Genomic DNA, 26,286 nt, shown 5'->3' with positions numbered 1-26,286 from the left:
GTAGCAATCCAGACTAGCTGGATGAATTTTGCAATATGCAAAGCATGAGAGTGTCAGAGAGTCCACTAGTTTAGTTCTGAAAGGAACCAGCAGCAAATCACTTAATGGGACCATATTCTAGTGTTCTGAATTTTTAAGATTTTTAAAAATGACACATATGCATTACAAATTTTGTTATAGATTAAAGAGCAAGAAATTAAAATTCTTCTCAAGCAAATATAATAAAAATAAAATAATTACATTTTAATTTATTAAATGCTCTGTCATATTCTAATTAATTTTGTTATAAGCAGAAAAAAATCACTAGGTTTATACCTGAATTGTGTGAGAATCACTTGCTTGTCCAAGAATTTCAAGAAGGACAGGATCAGAAACAAAAAAGAATCTAGGAAACAGCAGTCTTTTCTTCTCTAAGTATCTTTAAAATTGAACAAGGTTTATTATTAGAATAGTTCAGCTCTCCATTTTTTTCTATGTAAGAGTGAAAGTAAGACTGAAATTTAATTAATATTTCATATAAACTATTTACAAAACAATAATGCATTAAAAAAAAAAAAATCAAACGATTCATACCCTGTAAGTGATTTCTGACATACTTCCAACTGTTCATGTAAATGAGGGAGAAGTTGCTGCATAGTTTCATCTCCAACACAACAGCTAATTACATTTGGGTTTTCATGAGCTCGTTGCATTATTCTTATCCATGATTTGTCAATATTCTGAAAACGCTTTGCTTCCTATATGTATAAAAACATAAGTACTTTCAAAGCATAATCTGTTGGATATTAATACACAGTAATAGGCAAGCACTGTAGTTTACCTGAGGTAATTGTTTTGCTATATCTCCCCCTACAAAAACAGCTTCAAGATAAATCCAGAGGTTCTGTACAACCAGCCATTCTTCAATTATGTCTGTAGAGTTGCTTAGATTATAAATCCATCTCTGAATATCCTTTTTAAACGGTGCATTGTATCTAAAAAAAGTATTAAAAGCAGAAATTCATTTTAAATTAAACAATTGCAATGGTGAAAAAAACCTCCAATTTATCAATTGGTTTTGCTTAAAGCACGAAGAATCTCACAAAGTTTCTACAAGCTTAATTGCATGAAATATATTGAGATAATAATATATGAACAACTAATAATATATGAAAGTCATTCACTTGAAGTTTTTCATTAGACATTGTAACATTTTTGTTTATTAAAATATATTATTTCATTCAAATGTACTGCTGGTTTGGCCTAATAATAGTACCATTGCTATCTGAAAATACTAATACAGCTTCTGAAAATACCATACACAATTTAGAAGTACCTATTGGTCAGCAAAGAGCCAAGAATCATTAAACTGTCCTCCATCATCGTTATAATTTCTGATGATTCAAGTCCCTTTAACAGTAACTCTCCTCTCCCTTTGAATGACGAAAAGCTCAGAACTTGGTTTCTCCAAACATCAGTTACTTGAGATAGTTTGGCTTCTATATCTTTTTCCTTTGTAGCAGATATACATATATCCTGCAAAGAAAGAAGCAAAAATATTTTTACATTCTTCAGAAACAAGATCTTTCCTAATAATACACATCTACTAATAGAATATTTTAAAACAATATGTGACATTTTCTAAAATAGCATGGAAATGTGTCACATAAATGCAGAGATCACATTACTAATTACATATAGGAATAACAGAAAAAATGCACACTGGGAAATGCATGAATATACTATATCTGTAACTTCACATTTCATTACTTCAGTGTAACAAGATCTCTGAATCATGACAAGGCTTAGGGCAGTGGTGTAGACTCATCACCAGATGAACTCTCAATCTTATCACATATAAATTTATAGAATCACAAAATCTAAGAACAGTTTAGGTTGGAAAGGTTATCAAGTCAACATATCCTTCAAATGAGAGTTTAATTAAAAATCTAGCAGATCACCTTGGAATGCTTCCATACAAACCAAGTATGAATATAACAATGGCTTTTACGCGCAAATTTACCCCATGAAACTTGCAAAATTAATTGAAAGGTTTTTTTCAGGTTATGTAGGTGATCTTCTTCAGTTTTATGGTTCAGAAGAAGCCATAAAGATCTAGAAAAATAATCCCATTATTAATAAGTATGAAAGCCTTCCTTTATAACGTCTGATTTACAAATCTTTAAAGCAACCACAGAGTTAAAAAAATAGGTGACCATGATCATTTGAAGCTTTGGGGATTTTTTTTTTCTGTTTAAAAAGGGCTAAAAAAATAATAGAAATAGGATCAGGAAGAACATGAAAAGATTATCTAGAAACAAGTGGCTAGATTCCAGCTGCTACCTCTGTCTTTGTTCATGTGGCTAAAAACTTCTAAATAAAATATAAATTATTTTAAACTAGTACAGTCAGATTGAGAGTCAAGGACTTCAACATAGTATGAAATATTTTTCATATAGGTGGTCATTTTATAAGTAATCATATTCTTTTGGCTGACAATATAAAATGAACAATATTGTAAAAATAATATATATACCTACCTCGATATCATCTTTATGTTTAAGTATTGGTGCTTCCATAATGTTTCGAAGGCAAAAGGAATCAGATTCTATATCAAATTGATGTCCTGTTGTTTCAGCAATACGATCCCAGTGTCTTTGCTTCATTGCTTTGTCTGTCATCAGTTCCAACAAAGGACAACACTCATTAAAATCATCAATTTTTTTCTTGAGATCTAAAAATGCTTGCCAGTGTTGGAGTCCTTTAGGTAGTCTACGGCACCTGTGATTGAGTTAAATTGATACAGCGGTAAATACCTCTTCTGTCAAAATAAGGATTGTCTGAACATTTTAAAATTGGACAATGAGATATGAAGTAGATTGTATTGAGGTTAACATTTTCTATGCAAAATTCAAAAACCTAACGTGCCTTACTAAAAATGCCTTACTAAAAAATTATTATATTTAACAGATTTAGCCACTGACATATTCTTCGCAAATAAACATAAATAGTGTAGTTTTCATTAAAACATAGCTTATCTGCTGCTTATCATCACAAACTCCTTATTGGCAAAAAATCCAAAGCAAAACTGGTTAAATTTCACCTATGTAATCCTTGTACAAATACCATATTTACTTATATTTACAATACCAGTAACACACATTTATAAATTTGTCTGTAGCCATTCTTCTCATTCATTAGCAACCAGGTCAAAGTTCGATTCAGTGATTTGGGATACAAGAATCAGACACCACAAAGAGGCAAATTTTGCATGACAAGCTTCAGGTTCCAGAGCTGGAAGCCTTGTTATCCTGAGTCTCTTGTGAACCAGGAGGGACCATTTTACACAAAAACAAGGTACTGCCAATTAGGTATCAGTCAATACTTTGCTTCTTTAAGAGACTCTTAATCCCTGAATTCTATCAGCATATGTAATCTCAAATTTGAGAAAGAAAAATATTCTTTGGCACATATTTCTTTGAACGGTTATTAGTCTCTGGTCAATGTTTACTACTTAGAAATTAAGAAATAATACCAATCTATGATCCGACCTTCAACTCTGTCAAAATTGCAATTTCAAAACTATAGGAATTCTTCACTCTCCAATGTTATGTCATGTTTGATATATTAGATAATCTTCAGGAATACATATATTTACCAGACTACCATGACACCCTAGACTAGAAGCCAATAACAAAAAAAAAAAATCAAGTAAAAAACTCCCCATTCTTTAGTATAGATCCTCTTCCCTTAGGAAGGTGTAGTGGGTCTGGGACGGTAGTGATTTTCCACAGCAGCTCCTGCAGTGCTGTGCTTACTGTTGATATCAATATTATGACTACCGCTTGCACAACATCGGGGCTGTCCCTCCAGCATTCCTTCCCCCACCTTCACCAATAGCTGTGAGTGGGCATGATCTTGGGAGGGACTATGGCCAGGACAGCTGACCCAGGCTGACCAAGGAGATATTCCATACCATATGACGTCAGCTCAGGAATATAAACTGGGGGAAAGGAGCAGGAAGGGGAGGCGAGATTCATTTCTGGCCTTCCCAAAGCAACCGCTACGCGTACTGAAGCCCTGCTTCTCGGGAGGTGGCCGGACATCGCTGCTGATGGGAAGTAGAGAGTAACAGCTTATCTGCTTCTTCTTTGCTTCCCGCGCGCGCGGCTTTGCTGCTTATTTATTAAACTGCTTTTATCTCAACCCACGAGATTCCCATCTTATTTTCTCCCCTTCCCTGGCTTGCTTCTCGGGAGGTGGGGGGTAAAGCGGTGTGGTGGGCACCTGGCATCCAGCCAGGCTCAAACTACCACAGCCCTTTTGGCGCCCAACGTGGGGCGAGATAATAGCAGATTTACATTAACTGCATTGCAATTACAGTAAACCAATGAGAGCAAAGTTCCTGTGCTGGTCACGGAGCCTTGCTGTTATGCAGCTTATCTTACACTTTCTAATGTTTGGGAACATGATGCTCCTAACATTGACTCTCGGCTGTGCTTTAACCTTAATAGCTTTGCTAAGCTGGCTATATAATTTTGTGAAGAGGATGAAAGGGCCTGGGAACATGATGGCCCAAATAATAATAGCAAGTCTCATTCTGTTACTGATGAATTTAGTGTGCTGTGGGAGCTATCTTGTGGAGGCCATGGGGCAAAGCACCTCTTTCTCCTCAGCTCGGACTGATCTAGACAATTCTGTTACACAGACTTCCCAGGTCCTTAGTCACCCTTATACGAGAGTTTTAATATTACTAATTAACATGGTTGGTATATTATATATCTTGTGGAATCTGGAGTCATCTGGGTATCAGAGAGTACAAATTTGCGATGGAAACATGTTAAAATGCCCCCTGAAGCGGCCAGTCCCTGGGTGGCAGGGTATGTGGATGAATTTAGGCAAATTCCTAGGACGGTTATCACCTCCTGTAATCTGGGATTTTACATCTGAACAGATAAAAAACCCTGCTTTACTGACACGCTACCTGATAGAAGGGTGTCTTACCTACCCTAATGAGGCCCATCAGGTTCAGGCACTATACTGGGGCCTAGCCTCTGCCTACCGAGCTGCATTCCAGTCCTCTCAGAGAACTGTAATTGAAATGGAAACTCAAACGGTACCTGAGACCAACATAGTTGAGTCAGTCGCAGTCCAGCCCTCTCAGAGAACTGTGATTGAAATGGAAACTCAAACGGTACCTGAGACCAACATAGTTGAGTCAGTCGCAGTCCAGCCCTCTCAGAGAACTATGGCCGAGGTGGAAATTCAAATTATACCTGAGACTACCATGGTTGAGTCAGGGAACCAAACAACAACCACAGTGGTTGCCCCAGTAGTGAAAAAGAAGCAGTGGATAAGGAGGTCAAGTCCATATCATCGATTAGTAAGGGCAGACGAGGAGGAAGAGGAAAGGCTAGAAGAAGAAACTGGTCCTTCGGTAAGGAGATCAGGAGAAGTGAGAGAAATCGAAAAGGAAATGGAAACTACTCGGTCCCTCACCTCAACAGAACTTAGAGATATGCGAAAAGATTACAGTCGCCAGCCAGGTGAGCGGATTGGTGCCTGGCTGCTCCGATGCTGGGATAACGGGGCTGACAGTCAACAATTGGAAGGCAGAGAAGCCCAACAGCTAGGATCTCTTGCTAGGGACCGGGGAATTGATAAAGGCATTGGAAAGAAAACCTCAGTTTGTAGTCTCTGGAAACGACTCCTCTCAAGTGTACGGGCAAGATACCCATTCAAGGAAGACCTTGTAAATGCCCGAGGAAAGTGGACTAGAGCTGATGAAGGGATCCAATATCTAAGGGAATTAGCTGTGTTGGAAGTCATCTATGGTGATCTGGATAATGTCGAGGCCTCCACAGATCCAGACGATGTCCAGTGTACACGGGCCATGTTGAGAAAAGTGATCCAGAGTGCCCCAGCTACATATTCTAATATCCTGGCAATGGTGTATCATCCAGACATGGACATACCAACAGTGGAGAGGGTATCTTCTTGGTTACAGAACTATGAAGAGAGCCTCTGCACCTCCTCATCAGTGTGGGATGATGGCCTGATTGTTAGATCTGCCTCAAGAACTCAGTCATCCACTGTCCCGACCAGGGGAAAGGGAAGTCCCAGACGCAGGAGTACACCGCGAAATGAACTCTGGCTCTTTTTGCGTGGCCAAGGAGAGGATATGAGGAAGTGGGATGGTGAACCCACTTTTAAGCTAGAAGCGCGTGTACGTGAACTAAGGGGGAAGGCAGCTGTTAGAAAAGGACCGCCCAAGAGGGCTGTCAGCAGAGTGGCTGCCAAAACAAAAGAGGACAATCAACAATCTCCAAGACATAGAAGAACTGCAACTACTTCCTTCGAAGCCAATGAGGAGACTTCAGGTCTGCAATTGCAAGGATCAGATAGCGAATACTCTGATGAAGAACAGAAATAGAGGGTCCCTGCCTCCAGCCAGGAGGAGGAAAGGGATGACCGAATCTACTGGACTGTGTGGGTTCGATGGCCTGGCACATCAAACCCACAAAGGTATAAAGCCTTAGTAGACACAGGGGCACAGTGTACATTGATGCCATCAAGGTATAGAGGCACAGATTCTGTCTGGATCTCTGGAGTGACAGGGGGATGTGAAGAATTATCTGTATTAGAGGCTGAAGTGAGCTTAACAGGGGACAAATGGAAAAAACACCCCATTGTGACTGGTCCAGAGGCCCCTTGTATTCTTGGCATAGACTACCTCAGGAGAGGGTACTTCAAAGACCCCAAGGGGTATCGATGGGCTTTTGGTATAGCCACTGTAGATACAGAGAAAATCAAACAACTCTCTAATTTACCTGGCCTCTCAGAAGACCCTTTTGTTGTGGGATTGCTGCAAGTTCAAGAGCAACAGGTACCAATTGCTACCAGGACAGTGCACCGGAGGCAATATCGCACGAACCGAGATTCCCTGGCTCCCATCCGTGAGTTGATTCATCAACTGGAGGCTCAAGGAGTAATTAGCAAAACTCATTCTCCATTTAATAGTCCCATATGGCCTGTGAAAAAATCTGATGGAGGGTGGAGGTTAACAGTAGACTATCGTGGCCTGAACGAAGTGACACCACCACTGAGTGCTGCTGTACCAGACATGTTAGAGCTCCAGTATGAACTGGAGTCAAAAGCAGCCAAGTGGTATGCTACGATTGACATCGCTAATGCATTCTTCTCAATTCCATTGGCAGCAGAGTGCAGGCCACAATTTGCCTTCACATGGAGAGGTGTCCAATATACCTGGAATCGATTGCCCCAGGGGTGGAAACATAGTCCTACTATTTGCCATGGTCTAATCCAAACTGTGCTGGAAACGGGTGATGCCCCTGAACATTTACAGTACATTGATGACATAATTGTATGGGGCAACAAGGCAGAAGAAGTGTTTGAGAAAGGGAAAAGAATAATACAGATTCTCCTGAAAGCTGGTTTTGCTATAAAAAGAAACAAAGTAAAGGGACCTGCACAAGAGATACAGTTTTTGGGCATAAAATGGCAAGATGGGCGTCGGCATGTGCCTATGGATGTTGTGAATAAAATAGCTACTATGTCTCAACCGACTAATAAGAAAGAAACACAAGCTTTCCTGGGCCTTGTGGGATTCTGGAGGATGCATATCCCAGGTTATAGTCAGCTTGTGAGCCCTCTCTTTAGAGTCACCAGAAAGAAGAACTGTTTTGAGTGGGGCCTTGAGCAACAACAAGCTTTTCAACAAATTAAACAGGAAATAGCTCGTGCAGTCGCCCTTGGGCCCATCCGTACAGGACCAGATGTGCAGAATATCCTCTACACTGCCGCTGGAGAGCATGGTCTCACCTGGAGCCTCTGGCAGAAAACATCTGGAGAAACCCGAGGTCGACCATTAGGGTTTTGGAGCCGAGGATATCGAGGATCGGAAGCCCACTACACCCCAACTGAAAAAGAAATACTAGCAGCATATGAGGGACTTCGAGCTGCTTCAGAAGTCATTGGCACAGAAGCTCATCTCCTCTTGGCACCACGTCTGCCTGTGTTACACTGGATGTTCAAAGGGAAAACCCCTTCTATACATCATGCAACCAGCGCTACATGGAGTAAGTGGATGGCGTTGATTACACAACGATCTCGGCTGGGGAAATCTAATCGCCCAGGAATCCTGGAAGAAATCATGGACTGGCCAGAAGGCAGAGATTTTGGAGCATTGCCTGAGGAAGTAGCTCGCGCCCAAGAGGCACCACCATATAATGAATTGTCAGAAGATGAGAGGCATTATGCTTTGTTTACTGATGGATCCTGCCGCGTGGTAGGAAATCATCGTAAGTGGAAAGCTGCTGTGTGGAGTCCCACACGACGAGTTGTTGAGGCCACTGAAGGAGAAGGTGAGTCAAGTCAGTTTGCTGAAGTGAAGGCTATCCAACTAGCTCTAAAGATTGCAGAACGAGAGAAGTGGCCAGTACTCTATCTTTACACTGACTCCTGGATGGTGGCTAATGCTCTATGGGGATGGCTACAGCAATGGAAGAAGACCAACTGGCAGCGCAAGGGTAAACCCATCTGGGCTGCTGCATTATGGCAAGACATTGCTGCTCGGGTGGAAAATATGACTCTGAAAGTACGTCATGTAGATGCTCATGTGCCAAAAAGCCGTGCCAATGAAGAACAATGGAATAACCAACAGGTAGATAAAGCTGCTAAAATTGAACTAGCTCAGGTAGATCTAGACTGGGAGCGTAAAGGTGAGCTATTTATAGCTCGATGGGCCCATGAAACATCAGGACATCTGGGAAGAGATGCAACATATAGATGGGCTCGTGATCGAGGGGTGGACTTGACCATGGAAGCCATCACACAGGTCACCCATGAATGTGAAACGTGTGCCGCAATCAAGCGAGCCACACGAATCAAATCTCCCTGGAACAGAGGCCGATGGCTGGGTTTTCAGTATGGTGAGGCCTGGCAAATTGACTATGTTGGACCACTACCACGAACACATCAAGGCAAGCGGTATATACTCACCATGGTGGAAGCAACTACTGGTTGGTTGGAAACATACTCTGTCAACCACGCCACTGCCAGAAATACTGTCTTGGGTCTTGAAAGGCAAGTTTTGTGGCGACACGGCACTCCAGAAAGAATTGAATCAGATAATGGAACTCATTTTCGAAATAATCTCATAAACTCCTGGGCAAAGAAACATGGCATTGAGTGGATATACCACATCCCCTATCACCCACAAGCCTCTGGAAAGATTGAGAGATATAATGGGTTACTAAAGACCATGTTGAGAGCACTGGGCAATGGGGCATGGAAGCAGTGGGATAAAAATTTAGCAGAAGCCACTTGGCTGGTCAATAGCAGAGGTTCAACTAACCGTCCTGGTCCTGCCCAAACAAAACCACTACATACTGTGGGAGGAGATAAGGTCCCCGTAGTGCACCCAGGGAAATGGCTGGGGAAGGCAGTATGGGTTGCACCTCCCATGGGAAAAGGCAAACCCATTCGTGGGATTGTCTTTGCTCAAGGGCCTGGCTGTACTTGGTGGGTGATGAGAAAGGATGGGGAAACTCGATGTGTACCTCAAGGAGACTTAACCTTGGGGGAAAAATAACCTGTTATGTGAGTTATCTGTTGTAGATGAACTTTGAAAGAAAAACCGAACAAGTGGACAAACCAAGCCGGTGCTGGTGCCCAACACTGAACATACTGTTTCCCCTGGATATTCATCTTGATGGATGAGACAGAAGTTATGACCTGCTCCAGTGAACATCTACAGAGGATGAAAGATATAAGAATGTTGTTTGTTTGTTTGATGCAAGATGCAAGAGGGAATACAAGAATGATGTTTGTCTGTTGAAGAGTGGGGGTACTGGTTAATGAGAGTATATAAGAATGTATATGGATTGTTAAGATGGTTTGTCTGAGCATGACATAAATGGTATGGAATAAGGGGTGGAGACTGTAGTGGGTCTGGGACGGTAGTGATTTTCCACAGCAGCTCCTGCAGTGCTGTGCTTACTGTTGATATCAATATTATGACTACCGCTTGCACAACATCGGGGCTGTCCCTCCAGCATTCCTTCCCCCACCTTCACCAATAGCTGTGAGTGGGCATGATCTTGGGAGGGACTATGGCCAGGACAGCTGACCCAGGCTGACCAAGGAGATATTCCATACCATATGACGTCAGCTCAGGAATATAAACTGGGGGAAAGGAGCAGGAAGGGGAGGCGAGATTCATTTCTGGCCTTCCCAAAGCAACCGCTACGCGTACTGAAGCCCTGCTTCTCGGGAGGTGGCCGGACATCGCTGCTGATGGGAAGTAGAGAGTAACAGCTTATCTGCTTCTTCTTTGCTTCCCGCGCGCGCGGCTTTGCTGCTTATTTATTAAACTGCTTTTATCTCAACCCACGAGATTCCCATCTTATTTTCTCCCCTTCCCTGGCTTGCTTCTCGGGAGGTGGGGGGTAAAGCGGTGTGGTGGGCACCTGGCATCCAGCCAGGCTCAAACTACCACAGAAGGTCATGCTAGTATTCTGGGGTTACCTGAACCCATCAGTTGATAAACCATGAAAAACTGCCAAATTAATGCCAAAAGGTAAAATATATTGACAAAATGGAGAATGAAAGGAAACAATGGATAAATAGGTGAGATGAGTACTTAGTCTAAGAAAGAAGTATTTATTCTGAAGGCTTTCCTCTTCACTGCAGCTAAAAAACTAATTGGCCTTTTATACACTTTTATTTGAACTACCTTAAATGAGTGTCAATTTCAGAAAGTAATATAATTTACCTCTTGTTGAGCTCTGCATTTCAGTAATTAGATTTTAATGTGATCAAAGATTAATGTAAAGTTGTTTTAAGAGGGCTGCACTGCTCTACAAACGTACACTAAGTGCAAACGTGCATCATTAGTCATGCCTTATTTTGGAAATTAATTATGAAAGATTATGTAATATTGTTCTAATAGGAGGACTCGGGGTCCAAAGAAAGCACCAAGAAAGCTGGACTTGTTTAAGGATGGAGCTTGCCAAGCATATAACAAGACTCTATTAGGTAGCCGAAGATTAGGAGACAATACTCAATGATTCAGTTATTCTGTTGTAAAATAATCCCCATGTTCATCTTCTATAGTATATTTCTTCCCAAAATAACATACTACTTTTGAAAATATTAGAGTTAAATCAAAATGTTAGAAAATATTCCTCAATCAAACTAATTACATCTAATCTTCTCAACGCTGTTAAAATCAGTACAAGCTCATACTATTTAAGACCCTCAGCATTGTTAACATATTTGAAATCACATAAATATTTTTTTTAAAAAATGACACAGTATTCTAAATGATTCAGAAATGCTATTTATATATTCAGGACTTAAAGTCAATGAGCCAGTCCTCCTAGTTGACAAACTTAACTTTCTTGAAATAAATGTTCAGCTCTTCTAACCTCGATTGGTTTAAATAACATTGACTCTTAAACTGACCACATGCACATTTCAATTATCAAAACTACAAGTCCAGTTCACTAAATGTATAGTGTTATCCCACTCTTTCTTGAAGAATCTCATTACTTTATGATAAACCTTATTCATGGAAGATTTGTATTTAAATACGTCAAATAGCTTTACTGGAGTCACCTAAATCTTAATGGATTTAACATCAGTTATAATGAACATACCTATTTTGAAAATCCTGAAGTTCAGCATTAATTTTTTCAACATCTACATCTGTCCAAAGTATCTCATAATAACCATTGATATTGTTTATTACAGTATCATATAATCCATACAATTTCTGCAGCAAGCCTAACTCCTTCCTAGGAAAAAAAAAAATAATCATACAGATAATTTCATCAGCTATTTGGATATCTCACAATGCTTAAATACATGGTATATGTAATATTACTAGGAAAAAAAAGTAGATCAACTGGATTGTATTTCTTAATATAGAAAAGAACATTTCATGAATAAAATCCACAAAAAAGGAGCAGACAGTTGGTGCTATGGACCTGGTATCCACACAAATTTAAGGAATTTTGCTTTAGTCTAGCTCTATAAAATTTCCATTCATCCCAAAGGAAGGTGGTTTATGTACCCTGAGCTGGGTCTACAGTGCAAATCAGTGAATGGTAAGTGGGGACAATTAGTCTACTTACTTTTGGAAGCACTCTGAATCTGAACTAAAATGCTGACCTAAAAACAGTCAAAAAGGGTCAAATCCTCATCTGTCATGAATCATCATCAAACCATTGAAGTGGCTGCTGCAGAAACTTTAGAATCTGATTCTTATTTCCGCAGCTGCTCAAAACAATTTGACTTTTATAAAAGTTTGTTTATATTTTTCATATATGATGACACAATAACCTTTCCTTGCCTTTTACCTGTTTGCTCTTTGTACCATATCTCAATAAATAATACTATATTTACTCAATATATTTGCTCATCTACTTATAAATAAATCTATATACTTCTAGGATGCAGACTCTGGTCCATTATACAATATTTACAGGTAGTAAAATAATCTGGTATGGTTCTGTTACCATAATAAGTAAATAAAATTATATTTTATTGGCAAATTAATAAGACCTCTAAAATTCGCATCACCCTGTTTAAAAAAATAATTTAAGGCAATGGAAATACTTTATATAGCAATATTTCCCTCTTTGGTGTATCCTGAGCCTTTCTAGCATACCTAATGCTAACACCTAAGACAGCTGTATTTCCACAATTACCTGACTTTATGCAAAACTTCATAATCTGTGACAGGCAATCCAAACAACTGTTCACCGGATGAGTACGTGATAAACTTTCTCCATAAGTCATCAAAGTTAGCCTGATAAAATGAGGATTCATACAGAAAAAAATTAAAATATGTTTATAACTTTAATTAAAAATTGACTAATAATAAATTATTTGACAGTAATAAATTAAAAAATATTATCAGACAATAGAATATACAGTCTGCAAACACCACTGAAGAGTGCCAAGAAACAAAATTACTTTCAAAGTAAAACTGCTGTACAAAGGATATGATCACCTTAAAAAAAGGGAAAGAATTGCTATTTTGTCAGCTACAAGTCACAGGTAAAAAAATGTTCTCTTGCCAAAATAACAAACACAGCAAAAGGATTAAAAATAGATTAAAACCTGTTTATGGACCCATAAACTAAGTTTCATAACAAACAAATACCAAGATGAAAGACAATTATCTAACTGAAAATGTGATTTTTAAAAGATAAAGAGATTGGGTAATGTGACTCATATGTAACTTGGCTTCAGTTACAATTGAGTTATTGTACTGTTTCCTCTTCTACCACTTTTATTACTTCAAGTCAATAATTTCTCCGCACAAAATGCAAACAGTGAAGCAATGTTACACATCAATCAATCAATCAATCAACCAGTCTTTCCACATTAAGGAAAACATTGCTTGACAGAAACTATAGTTAACATAATACTACACAGAATAGACACCTAGACACATTTACTAAAGAATGTAAACTGATCTTTTTCTTAAACTTGTTTTGATGGAAAATAGCAGGTCTAATTTTAAACACTTGGAAACAACAATGTATTTTCTTACCTGGAAGATCTGTAGCCTATTACTAGCTTCCTGTGGTGGAATATTTGGAACCATAGGTCCTTCCTTTCAAACAAGTAGTGAACAAAAATTGAGTATTAATTCTCAAAGTGACTGAAGGCAACTGTATATTTACAGGTCATCATATTTTAATGTTGTTGTATGAGCAAAGATTTCACATCAAGTGCTAGAATTTCTAAATTAAGACTTCATGGAAAGTTGTACCACTAGAGATTCTTTTATTTTCTTACAAAGTTGTGTGTACTATTACTTCTTCATACAGAAAATTTTTACATACAATGATGATTGCTTAGCAATCGTGGCATCAAACATCTAGTAGCTGAACAGAATAAAATTTGCTGCTGTAAACCAAAGGTATTAAAAAACTAATTACAGGCCTTACACGTAACTAAAAGATTCATTTACCATTTCATATGACATTTCAAAGTTTGACACATCCTCCCGAAAAACTGTGACGGATTCTAGCAAATTGCTCTTAAATTTGGGTTGAACTTGAACCAGCTCATCTTGAACTCTGGTCTGGTATACAAAAGATTAAAATCAAAGTTATTTCTTTTAAAATCAGGAAGATATTTTTGAGTTATATATAAACCAAAATTAGAAATAAAAAGTATTAAAAATCTGAACAAAAATTATTTTACACTAAATAGATGGGTTTTTTTCTTTTATGGTACTAGATGTTTTTGAGACAAAAAGTGGAGAGGAAAAGAAAAACCATAACAAAATCTGCCTTCCAGCTATTCCACCTTTAAGTGAACACATTTAATTACAAGGGAGTGGGGCAACAAAAGGACACAGAAAAAAAATGAAAATCCTATTCTCTTCCTTCCCTCCAAAAAAATCTCACAAATCTCCCTTTGGAAAAGTGTTAAGGTTCTCTTCCTCATGGGTGGCTCAGCCTTCTCTTTAACAACATTCGTATTCTTTGTTCAAAAGCTTGAGAGAAAGAACTAAGAGCTGCATGAATTGGTAATGTAAAATATACTCCCAAGTCCTTTACAAAATGATCTGTGAGACAGGATCTAACTTAATTATTCCAACAAAATATATACAGATTTCCATCTAATCTACATTACAGAAAATATTCCATAAACATTATGCTTTAGAGGGACATAAGGCCATCCTAAGCAATAAAAGTAAATGCATAGTCACAACGTAAAGGCGCTGGCTAAAAACAGGTAATCTAAGGGCAGTAATCTTCCTGATTTGAGAAGAATGAAAAAAAAATGGAAATGAGAGCAGAAAGAGTGGAGAAACATAATAATTTTCTCATTTTCTTACATTTTTATGTATATTTCTAAAAGCTGTAACAATATTTAAATATCAAAGAGCTCTATAAAAAAAAAAAGAGAAAATGAACATACTAATAAAAGGTGTAGACCCTAGCGTGTAACTGAGGCCAAGAGTGAGAATAATGTGACAATTTATCCCACATTGTCATTTATACTCTGAAAAAAAGCACATGAAAATAAATGGAAAATAACAGTTTTATACACTTACAGCTTTGATCTGTAATTTTTTAAAAGAGTATCTGAGTGTATCAACTCCTTCTGATTCCTCTTTTGTAACCTCAATTCCAAATGTATTTAAAATGGCATAAGCTTCCTAGATAAAAAAAACCAAAAGCTTAGGAATGATGTATTTTAAAATAATTTGCAGGAACGTAGATCCAACTTGCTAGAAACATTTCAAAGAAAATCTGTTGATGTAATTTAGGTATAAAATATTTGGTTTTTTAAAAGAAGGATGATGAATGAAGAAGTAGGGAACAGCAGTAAAAATATTTCTTCAATGATATCTTAGATGAAATACTAGAAATAATATAGAAACACATTACAATAATATTAAAATACATCTATAATAGTTTATCATTTCAATGGTATTTTTATTCCATTGATGTACATTATATCTGAGTGTAGATTCTGATGATTTTTTTCTAACTGAATAATTATGCACACTAAACTACATATTTTTAAATATTTTGCCATATCATTTATAAAATATTTATTATTGTGTTTTTCAAACTATTTAATGAACCTTTCTTATAGCTTAAAATCATAAAACGGTAGGGTTGGAAGGGACCTTTAGAGATCATCTAGTCCAACTAGATCTGCTTTAGTATCCTTCTCACACACAATTGGCATTATTGAAAAATAAGATTGTTTTCATATTTTATAGTTTCCCAACAGATAGGCAAAAGATTTGCTAATGAAGACAAAGCAGTGTGCACTATAGTTAGCTACTTCTTTGACCTATAACTTTTATTTTGTGCAGCTGTGATGGTTCTTAAATACAGTTGTTAATCCTGTCCTTAGAATTCTTTTCTATTTACCTTCTGAGAGAATGTAGATTGAACCACTGAGGCTGAAAGAGGCCTCTGGAGAGTGCCTGGTTCAATCCCCCCTTGTTAGAGCAGGGTCCTCTAAATCAGAGGAGTATGTCCAGTCAGGTTTTGAATATTTTCAAGGTCCATAACCTGTTGAATAGTTTGTTCAAGTCTTTGAGCACCCCCACAATAAATTTGGCTCAGGTTTAAATGGAATCTAGAATCATAGAATGGTAGAATCATAAAACAGTAGGGGTTGGAAGGGACTTCTAGAGCTCATCTAGTCCAACCCACCTGCAGAAGCAGGTCAACCTAGATCAGGTCACATAGGAAAATATCCAGACAGGTATTGAAGACCTCCAAGGAAGAAGACTCCACAACCCCTCTGGGCAGCCTGTTCCACTGCTCCATCACCCTGACAGGAAAACAGCTTTTTCTTATATTTATATCAAACTTTTTGTGTTCCAGCTTCACCCCATTACCCCTTGTCCTGTTGCTAGATACTATTGAAAAAAGGGATGCCCCAGTCTTCTGACATCCACTATTTAGACATTTGTAAATATTAATGAGAACCCCCTGAAGTCTCCTCTTATCCAGACTAAACAGCCCCAGTTCCCACCGTCTTTCCTCATAAGGAAGATGCTCCAGTCCCCTGATCATCTTGGTGGCCCTGTGCTGGCCTCTCTCCAGAAGTTCTCTCTCTCTCTTGAGCTGGGAAGCCCAGAACTGGACACAGGACTCCAGATTAGGCCTCACCAGGGCAGAGTAGAGGGGGAGAAGAGCCTCCCTCGATCTGCTGACCACACTCTTCTTGATGCATCCCAGATGCCATTGGCCTTCTTGGCCACGAGGGCACATTGCTGGCTCATGTTCAGTTTATTATCAACCAGAACTCCCAGGTCTCTCTCTGCAGAGCTGCTCTCCAGCAGGTCAACCTCCAGCCTGTACTGGTGCATGGGGTTGTTCCTTCCCAGATGCAGGACTCTGCACTTGTCCTTGTTGAACTTCATGAGCTTCCTCTCTGCCCAACTCTCAAGCCGGTTGAGAACCCACTGAATGGCAGCACAGCCTTCTGGGGAATCAGACAGTCCTCTCAGTTTGGTGTCATCAGTGAACTTGCTGAGGGTACATTCTGTCCCCTCATCCAGGTTGTTGATGAAGATGTTGAACAAGAGTGGACCCAGAACCGATCCCTGTGGAACTCCACTGGCCACAGGCCTCCAACTCGACTCTGTGCCATTGATCACCACCCTCTGGGCTCTGTCATTCAGCCAGCTCTAGATCCACCTCACTGTCCACTCATCCAAGCCACACTGCTTGAGCTTTCTGATGAGGATGTTACGGGAGACAGTGTCAAAAGCCTTGCTGAAGTCAAGGCACATGACATCCGCTGCTCTCCCTCATCTAGCCAGCCGGTTATGCACTCACAGAAGGCTATCAGGTTGGTCAAACAGGATTTGCCCTTGGTGAATCTATGTTGACTCCCTCTGATAACTTCTCCTTCATATGTTTAGTGACGACATCCAGGATGAGTTGTTCCATCACCTTTCCAGGGATGGAGGTGAAGCTGACTGGCCTGTAGTTTCCCAGGTCATCCTTCCTGCCCTTTTTGAAGACTGGCATGATATTGGCCTTTCTCCAGTTCTCAGGCACCTCACCTGTCCTCCATGATTGTTCAAAAATTATGGAGAGAGACTTAGCAACCACATCATCCAGCTCCCTCAGCATTCTCAGATACATCCTATCAGGACCCATCGACTTATGAGAATTAAGCCTGGCGAACAAGTTTTTAAACTCTTCCTCTTCCACTCAGGGCAAGTCCTCTGCTGTCCAGGCCATCCTACTATCCTTGCTGGACTGAGCTTCCTGAGGGTCAGTCTTGGCTATAGAGACTGAAGCAATGAGTCATTCAGTAGTTCAGCCTTCTCTGCATTCTCTGTTACCAGGGAACTCATTGTGTTTAGTAGTGGGCCAACATTCCTCCTAATCTTCCTTTTACTGCCAATGTACCTGAAAAACCCCTTCTTGTTTCCCTTAACTTTTCTGGCTGGTTCTAACTCTAGAAGGATTTACTGTATTTCAGTCTGTACTCATTGCCTCCTTTCATGTTACTGGCTACCACTGAGAAGAGTTTGGTTCCCTCTTCTTTCCTAGCCCCTACTAGGTATCTATACACTGATAAAAAACCCCCTGCACCTTTCATCTCCAGAATAAATTTTCTCAGCTCTCTCTGCCTCTCCTGACATATCAGATTCTTCAATTGCTTAACCAGCTTTTACTGAAGTCGCTACAGTATGTCCACGTTTCCTTGTATTGGGAAGCCCACAATGAGACAGCAGCCTAGATCTCCCCACCCCAGAGTACAGAGCATAATCTCTGCCAATCGTCTGGCCACACAACTCCTAATACAGCCCAAGATACTCTTAACCTTTTTTGGTGGTCCATGTTCAACTTTGTGTATGCTGAGAAATTCAGTTCTTTTTCTGCAAAGCTACTTTCTACCTAGTCTGCACTTGTGCCTAGAGTTATTCATCTCCTGGAGCAGGACTTGGCATCTCCCTTTGCTAAACTTCACAAGGTCTCTTGTTAGACCCTCTGAAAGGCAGTACAACCACCTTGGTGTCAGCCACTCCTTTTGGTTTTATGTCATCTGGAAAATTGAGGGTGCAGTCTGGCCCCCAGATACACAGTACCGGACCCAGTATTGACCCATGGGCTATGTCACTAGCTACTGGCCTCTAATTAGATTTTTTTTTCTTCTTGGAGACTAACAGTTTTCAATGCAACTCATTCTCCACTCATTTAGTCCACACTTCATCAGTTTGTCAATAAGAATGTTATGGGAGACAACATCAAAAGCCTTGCTACCATCACAATAAACAATATACCCTAGTCTCTAGTTCACTAATTATTTATTTGTAGAAGGCTATCAGTTTGGTCAGGCATGACTTTCCCTTGATAAATCCACATTGTCCTTTCTGTTCCACTTTCCCTTACATTCAGACCTTTTTTCCTCAAATATATTCTGCTAAGAAATATCATGAATAATAACTCCATCAACAAAGCTCTAATTAAATCCACTAATGAAATAAGACAAAACATTGAAATTACTGATCAGTTGCCATGGTTCTATATTCATGTCTTGATTTTATCATCTTTATATTCTTTCATTATTTAAGGAAAGCTCATGAAAGAAAGATCTATGACTTGTTAACATGGCTAGCTCTACTGATATTAATGAACTTATGTTAACACAGAATGTGAGTAAGTGTTTGCAAGATATATAGCCTATAAGTAGTTTGGGAAAGAATCTTTATCCTAATATTAATCTCAAACTGCCAGAAGCAGTATAAATACATAAGAAATGTTCATACTTCATAACTTTTTGTACCTTGTGCTTACAGATGTCACATCACTTCTTACATATGTAAAACCAAATAGATAGTGCTAAACTCAGTTCTGCTTGTTTGTTTTATTTAATATCTACGAGTATGATCATCAAGTCCTTATCTTCAGCCTGAAGACAGTCAGACTAAAAAATAACATTTATTAGATCTGAATATTACTTTAAATGTTGAAACTATTGTTCAGGTTCTTCCTTTATTTGTTTAACCTCTGTCTCTTTTGGATCACAGAATTGACTATATTTGCTTTTAAATAGTCTCTGTACCATTGGTGGCTTACAAACCAACACATAAATTGCTATGACAAAACTTAACATAAAACTATCAAAAGTGATAAGCATCCACTGAAAGTCATTTCTGATATCACGTTAATAGAACAGTCTTCAAGAAAGAAAATGTTACTATACAGCAATGCAACTTCCTCTCCAACAGTTGGATGAAAAAACATATTTAATTAATCTGATTGTTTCAGAGTGTGATAATAAATACCAAGGATATATGTAGAACTTAATGGGCTTGTTTTAGCCTATTTCTTATAGGGAAAACTAGAAGAATGTTGCAAGATCCCAACAGCATACAATGATACATTCTAATTATATTTAAAGAGGCTAGGTGATCAAGATGCTTGTTTATAGATACAGGAAAGTTAAGAAGATTAACACTAACAGTAAAGCACATAGCAAAAAGGAGAATATTGTTGCCCTCTCTTGTGCTCTCATCCTCTCATTTCTGCATGTTGTCTCTGAGATTGTATTCATATTATAATTTATTTGAGAAAGAGTAAGTTTTTGTTCTGCCGTTGTACAGCATCTAGCAAAGTATATAATATGGATTTATAATTTATTAAATTCTTTCTTTGGGTTCTTAGTTTATCTTATAACACCTATAACACAAATTATTTTAATCCAGATATAAAAAATTAATCTTACTTCAATAGGTCCCAGAGTCATATCCATTTGTATGGTATTATCACGTATGGTAGATACAGCTTCCATTGCAAATCTGACATCATCTAAGTCATGCAGAGGTCGAGACAATTTCTTCAAATATTCAGTTATGAAGGACATCATGTCTGTCATTTTCTTTTTATATTCCTCATTTAAATAATGACAGAGGAGCATCTTCCAGGCTTTGGCTTCAATTGTTAAAGCTCTTTTCAGTGGTCCTGATTTAAAAAAAAAAAACCAATTAATATATATCTTCATCTTTTTATGTAAAAAACCCACCACATTATCACATACGGTTCAATTAAGAAAAGCAGACAGGCAATCCAGTGACTTTATTTAAAAGTTTCAAACTAATTTCAACTAGACTTAAATATAGTTCTGTTGTTTTATTGTATATTATATCTGTAAAATGTATTGGTAAGCTTATCTAATAGAACATTTAGAAAAGATGAATAAAGAACAAAATGATACTTACTAATGTAGCTTTTCAGAGAATATCTTTGATACATTACACAAATGCATAGACATGAGTTATTTTTAAATGGTTTATACCCACTGATGAAATGTCATCTTGAGAGTTCAGTATTGGGATTTGGAATACTTCGCAACTAAAACTGTAAGATGGCACACTATATCATATGCAATATAATAACACATAACTAATGTATAATGTATACATAACCATAAACTATCACTGAACAGACAGGTACTCTAAGTTATCATCAGATTAAATTAGGATTTTAACAGACAGCATGTTGTACTCTGTTGAAGGAAAGAAAAAGATACTTACAGCACACAATGTTTCTGCTCACAAAACATTTTACAGTAGATATAGTTTCTTAACAATATGGCTATTAGCATTAACAGTTGATTCCTGAAGGCCAGGGGTAATTCAGGAAAAGTACTCTACCCTGTCCAGAAGCTACAATATGTAAATGATAATAAACCAATTACCAAACCTAAACTGAGTCCTTGTTCTTGATGCAGTGGTCACAGATGAGGGAGTGGTGTGACCATCAACAAAATCCATATTGTTTTGGATGCATTGCTTATCATCACTCCAGGTCACGGGATAAGAGATAGCAAAAGTTTTTCAGAGTGGTTGTTCAGAATTGGCTTCAGAGTGGTGTCACTAACAGGAAGTTGCATCCAGGAACTGAATGAGGATATGCAGTCAGCAGTCTGACAAGTTTTGCTTCTTCATTGAAAAAAAGCTAGGGATAATACATCACCAATATCCTAAAATGAATGCTAGTTATCAAAATATGAGGCTTCAGTCTTTTCTGATGTATGAGGAAGACAAATTGTACAGAGGTGATTTCTCAGTCTAATTTCTCAGAAGATGGTGGTTGCTCATTAGAAATATTTGATAAAGGATATTTGCTACTTATCCTTAGATAGCAAACATGGTAACATATGCCACAGAAAGTATAAAACAACTAAAACAAAACAGTGACACTGGTCCAGAGAAGACATAATAATACATAACAATCTGCAGGGTGAGAGGGATAAATGGCATTGAAATCCTTGCTTCTCTGTCACAGCACATACATTCTTCAGCAAGCAGATGTCTAGAGACAATACATTTTTCCACCCTTGACTGTTCTTCAAAGTGACATGATCAATGAGTACCATGTTGTCAGGGCCACAGACGGCCAGATACTGAGGCACAGCACAGTGTTATGTTGTACAGAACTGAGGGAACGGTGATTCTCTGATTCTGTGAACACGTGCTGTGTGAGGGAGCACGTTTCAACATCAGGTCTTGGTACCTGCTTCTCTGCCTTTAAAGACACTAGAGGAGGACAGCAAAACATGGAATACTTTGAGAGCTATGGATGCTAAGCATGGGAATAGCTAAGCAGACTTATCTCTGAAACAGTTCAAACACTGATAGTGAAAAAGAAGCTGATGTAGCTATGTGCTAGTCTCACATCAAAGCTGAAGAGGGTGATTTATGCTTTCAATGCTCTTTATAATCATTGGCTGACCTACTGACAGAGATGAGTGGCAATATACGTTCATTAACTCTTTAGCAAGACAGGCTGATAACTTCATAGTAGGACAGAAATTAATTTCACTGCTCCAAAGAGGAGAAGGCAAGAGGAATGGAGGGCTTTTTCAAGTCAGGTGTCTTAGAAGGGTCTGAGTGAGCCCTGGCTGATCAGTCAAGGAGGTCTCTTGAGTAATTTCTACTCGTATCGTAAACATTTATTTCTGAGAATAAATCAAGTAACATGACAATTACATTATCTTATTGTACACAGAAAGATAAGAAAATGTCATACCTGTATCCAGTTCAATTGGACCAAGGGGAATAATGAGATTTAAATCTTCAATTTCTTGCTCAAATGTAGCATAGTGAAGTATTTCTTCTTTAATTTCAGACAGAGATGGACAATTAGCCAAAAATTCCTATACGTAGTTTAAAATGTCAATCAACAAATGTCCTCCTTCATATATTTGGCAAATCAAGCATCAACAGTTATTCACGAATTACTGAAAGTGTATATGAATACTATATCTGTTTTTAGTCTTCTTAGCTTTGCTAACACAATAAAATGCATGTAATGAGGCATTCATGTCTATTAGTTTCTTTCACACTAACTCAATCTTGGAAATTTCAATCAAGTTTGAATGAGAAACAAACATCCAAGATATTTTAAGAGCTTACTCATTTTGTGAAAACAGGAGACCAAAAAAGAAATGTCAGTGGGAAATATTCTGAAGCAGAAGTCCCAGAGACTTCCAGTTTCTGGAAACAAACTTTTGGAGTAGACACTATGTTTTCCTACTACACCTGTGGATTCAGCTCAGAGTTTAAACAACCAAGGAGTAGAGGATTCTCCTTGGAACAGAGAATGCAGAATGTATCTCCTAAAATAGCTACAGGAAAACTGGTGGATAAAAATATATATTAAACTTTAAGTAAATGCTCTCCATAGAGAAAAATGAACAATTGTCAGCATTGACGCTGTAAGAATTGGGTTGTGGTATACATCATGTCAGACTGAAGTAGTTTCTTGTGGCCCAAAATCCAGTATTCCACAAATAAAAATTAAAGCAACAAACAAACAAATTAAGACCACTTTATCAGTATCTAAAATGGCACAGAAGAAGGAAATGTAAAATCCCAACACAAAAATTAAGTAGCATGCTATTACTTCTGCATAGGAAACATTCTACTATTACTAATAAAAGACAAAACAAGATTTTCAGCTATTAATATGTTTTCTATATATTTTTCCTCAGGTTTTTTTTTCTCAGTGTTTTCTGATTTAAAAAGATAAGATGAATGAAGACTAATGTAGGTGATCATCATTAAATTCACCTGAATTTTGGCATCTCTGTCTTCCGTCCACAGCTCTTTGTATTTCTGAAAGTCCTGCAGAACTTCACTAGCTGCTTCTCTTAAAGAATTTACAGAAGAAGAGAGAAGTACAACTAATTTAGAAACATCTTCATATTCTGCAACACCTGAGTAAAAATTTCTTAGCTTTCTGATGAGCACATCTTCAGGTCCTTCTGTAAAATAAAATGATATGTAAAGAAATGAGCCATTAAAAGTATGATTAAAATTCTCTTATAAACCTATGAATGCCAAGATAGGTGATGATGCTCTTCAGTAAGGCTGAATATCCTTCTTTAAATGTCTGTTTGACTGCTTAATATGGAAGTATAAACAGCTAGTTCAGAAAAGGCTCTATATAGCTACAGCAAATTCAATTCAGTGAGTGTTTCCAAATGGAAAGAAAATAGTCTTTTAAATTCACAGATTCCATTTTCTCCACTTTAATTTAACTGTAACTAGAACAAACATTTTGTGTTATATTTCTTAACAAATTATATAATTAAAGTTTCTTACTTGCATAAACCCCTTAAAACAGTGAAAGTTTCTTCAACTCTACCACACTCCAAATAAATTATTTCTTTTATTTTCTGGTTAGTTATTTCAAAAAGAGAGACTAACTTTGCCAAATACATATTAATAGGTGCAGAAATAAAGTTTGTCATGTTTTTGAGCTGCATTCATCTTGCAAACTGCTAACATCAAAATCTTTTGAGTCCTGTCTGAAAGAGGTTAGATCTGAATGAAGAGGGGAAAAAGCAAAAAAAAAAAAAGGGGGGAAAAAGGGGGGAGAAAAAGGGGGCAAGCTTCAGACTCCTAAACCTCCTGCCTCTTTATTGAAATCTAATTATTAAACTAGCTCTTGTTCTATTTCAATATTCCAGTGAGAGATGGTCTACAATCATTTATGGTTTCAACTATATCGTATGGCTACATTTCACAGTAAGTAAAAAGATCAATTAACAAGCTACTTTGCCTCAAATTACTTAGGAGATTCAGAATCTAGCAATTTTTCTAAGATTTCTTTTTTGCTTATTGCTTCTAACACTTACATAAGTCTGAAAAGCTATTTCTGAAAAATACAGCTAATTCAAAATAAAACTAAATAATTAATTCAAGATAATCCACAGTTGGCCTCTTCTAAAAGTGAGCTTATTCACAAATATTTATATAAGACATTTTAATTAAAGTAAAAAGTTAGAATGAGGGAAAAAAAAAAACCCACTTACTTTGCCCTGATATTTTTCCTGTTGCTTTCAAGCCTGCTTGCTGTGTGTCTGGTTCTGCTTTTAAACAAGATTTTTGCAAATGTCTCTGTCCCCACTGAGCAACTCCACGACTTACTTCCAATATTAACTGAATCAGGGAATTAATGTCTTGCTGTATATCATCTAAACTGGGAACTATTACCTATTTAAAACAGTTGAAATATTGTTGCAATAAATGCAATTGATCGTCATTTTTCTAAGACTTCAGTTTTAGTTCACTCATGCTGAATCACGGAACTTGCCCCAGAAAGGAAACTAGAAAATAAAATCTGAACAGTTTGTCTGGCTCAGAATTACCTCTAAAGAAACGAAACATACTGTACTGACTTACTATTCATACAGTCATCCCGTGAGAAAAATGACAAGCAAATGTATAAGTCAATAGATTCATTGGGTTTTTTTACAATTATTTTTATAATTCCAAACATTTTAATCAGGAATTTTATAATGATTTTTAATAATGTGTAAGAATATTTTACAAGCCTTGTTTCCCGTATTCTACAATCACAAGGCATTAGATATTTCAGGCTGAGATCCTCCTCTCTGTTGCTCTTTACCACTGAATACTAAATTCTGCAAGAAAAAACTTGGCACTTGCACAAATGAAGAGATAACAGTAAGACCTTACCTGTATGACACAACTTACCACATTGGGAACAGCAAGGTGTACTTCTGCTTTTAGAAAAGAAGCATCCTCTTCAGATTTACTTGGAACAGAAAGCGTTGCTCTCTCAAGTGTAGTTTTGCTGAAAATTTTGAAATGTGAAATATTTTACCATGAAACTCCCCAAAATTATCTTAGTAATATAATTTTGAGCTACCTTTCCTGGGCAAACTCTATGGAGAATTTTCCCATTAAGTTAGGAACTACTTTATAAAACTTATAGAAGCTTCTTTTTTAAAGGGTAAAAAAATAGCCAGGGCTTCATCATTCAGCAAAGGTTACCTTGGATCCAGCCATTGCTTTCAGAATCTTTATCAAGAATATTTTTTTATTCTGGATTTTATTCTCTCAGTTTAAGACTAATGGAACTCTGACATTTGAGTAGGGCATGAGAAGATCTTACTGATCATTTCATGTAACAATCTATTAAGAGTAAAAATTGCCTCATCGCATTTTAGATAAGTATCCAACATAACAGGAAAAACAAAGTTTCAGATGATAAGCTAGTGCAAAATGATAAATACATGACCTGAACCTATTCAAAACTAAAACTAAAAGCAAAGTGCATAATAAAATTTATAAAAGCTATGATATTACACGGGGACCAAATAAGGAAGGATTCAATAATATTAGATAATTGACAAATATAAAGAACACACCCAAATGAATTTCTGTTCACTTCAATAAAATTAGGATTTTAATACATTTTCTATGAAAGATGTCTGCAGAAAAAAACCCCACAACTC

The 26,286-nt window shown here is 37.7% G+C and overlaps 1 protein-coding gene across 2 annotated transcripts in view; it reads right to left on the bottom strand.

The window, feature by feature from the left end:
* DNAH8 (dynein axonemal heavy chain 8) overlaps positions 1 to 26,286 on the bottom strand; it is a 136,092-nt gene that overhangs the window by 82,449 nt on the left and 27,357 nt on the right. Inside the window, exons 21-35 of one of the 2 annotated variants that reach the window (XM_061991265.1) lie at positions 25,523 to 25,622; positions 24,838 to 25,018; positions 23,591 to 23,781; positions 22,548 to 22,674; positions 20,242 to 20,477; positions 15,083 to 15,187; positions 13,988 to 14,101; positions 13,565 to 13,627; positions 12,714 to 12,814; positions 11,661 to 11,798; positions 2,520 to 2,760; positions 1,316 to 1,515; positions 821 to 974; positions 574 to 737; positions 316 to 418 (exon numbers count right to left, since the gene is read on the bottom strand). In XM_061991265.1, the coding sequence (XP_061847249.1) occupies positions 316 to 418; positions 574 to 737; positions 821 to 974; positions 1,316 to 1,515; positions 2,520 to 2,760; positions 11,661 to 11,798; positions 12,714 to 12,814; positions 13,565 to 13,627; positions 13,988 to 14,101; positions 15,083 to 15,187; positions 20,242 to 20,477; positions 22,548 to 22,674; positions 23,591 to 23,781; positions 24,838 to 25,018; positions 25,523 to 25,622 (2,218 nt within the window). Of the gene's footprint in view, positions 1 to 315; positions 419 to 573; positions 738 to 820; positions 975 to 1,315; positions 1,516 to 2,519; positions 2,761 to 11,660; positions 11,799 to 12,713; positions 12,815 to 13,564; positions 13,628 to 13,987; positions 14,102 to 15,082; positions 15,188 to 20,241; positions 20,478 to 22,547; positions 22,675 to 23,590; positions 23,785 to 24,837; positions 25,019 to 25,522; positions 25,623 to 26,286 lie in introns of both variants that reach the window. The other variant, XM_061991266.1, reaches the window with a different exon arrangement.

Source organism: Colius striatus, chromosome 2 (assembly GCF_028858725.1).
Source record: "Colius striatus isolate bColStr4 chromosome 2, bColStr4.1.hap1, whole genome shotgun sequence".
NCBI classification, from domain to species: Eukaryota; Metazoa; Chordata; class Aves; order Coliiformes; family Coliidae; genus Colius; species Colius striatus.
The sequence above is the reverse complement of the archived record's forward strand: the minus strand, read 5'-3'. Positions and strand labels throughout refer to the sequence as shown.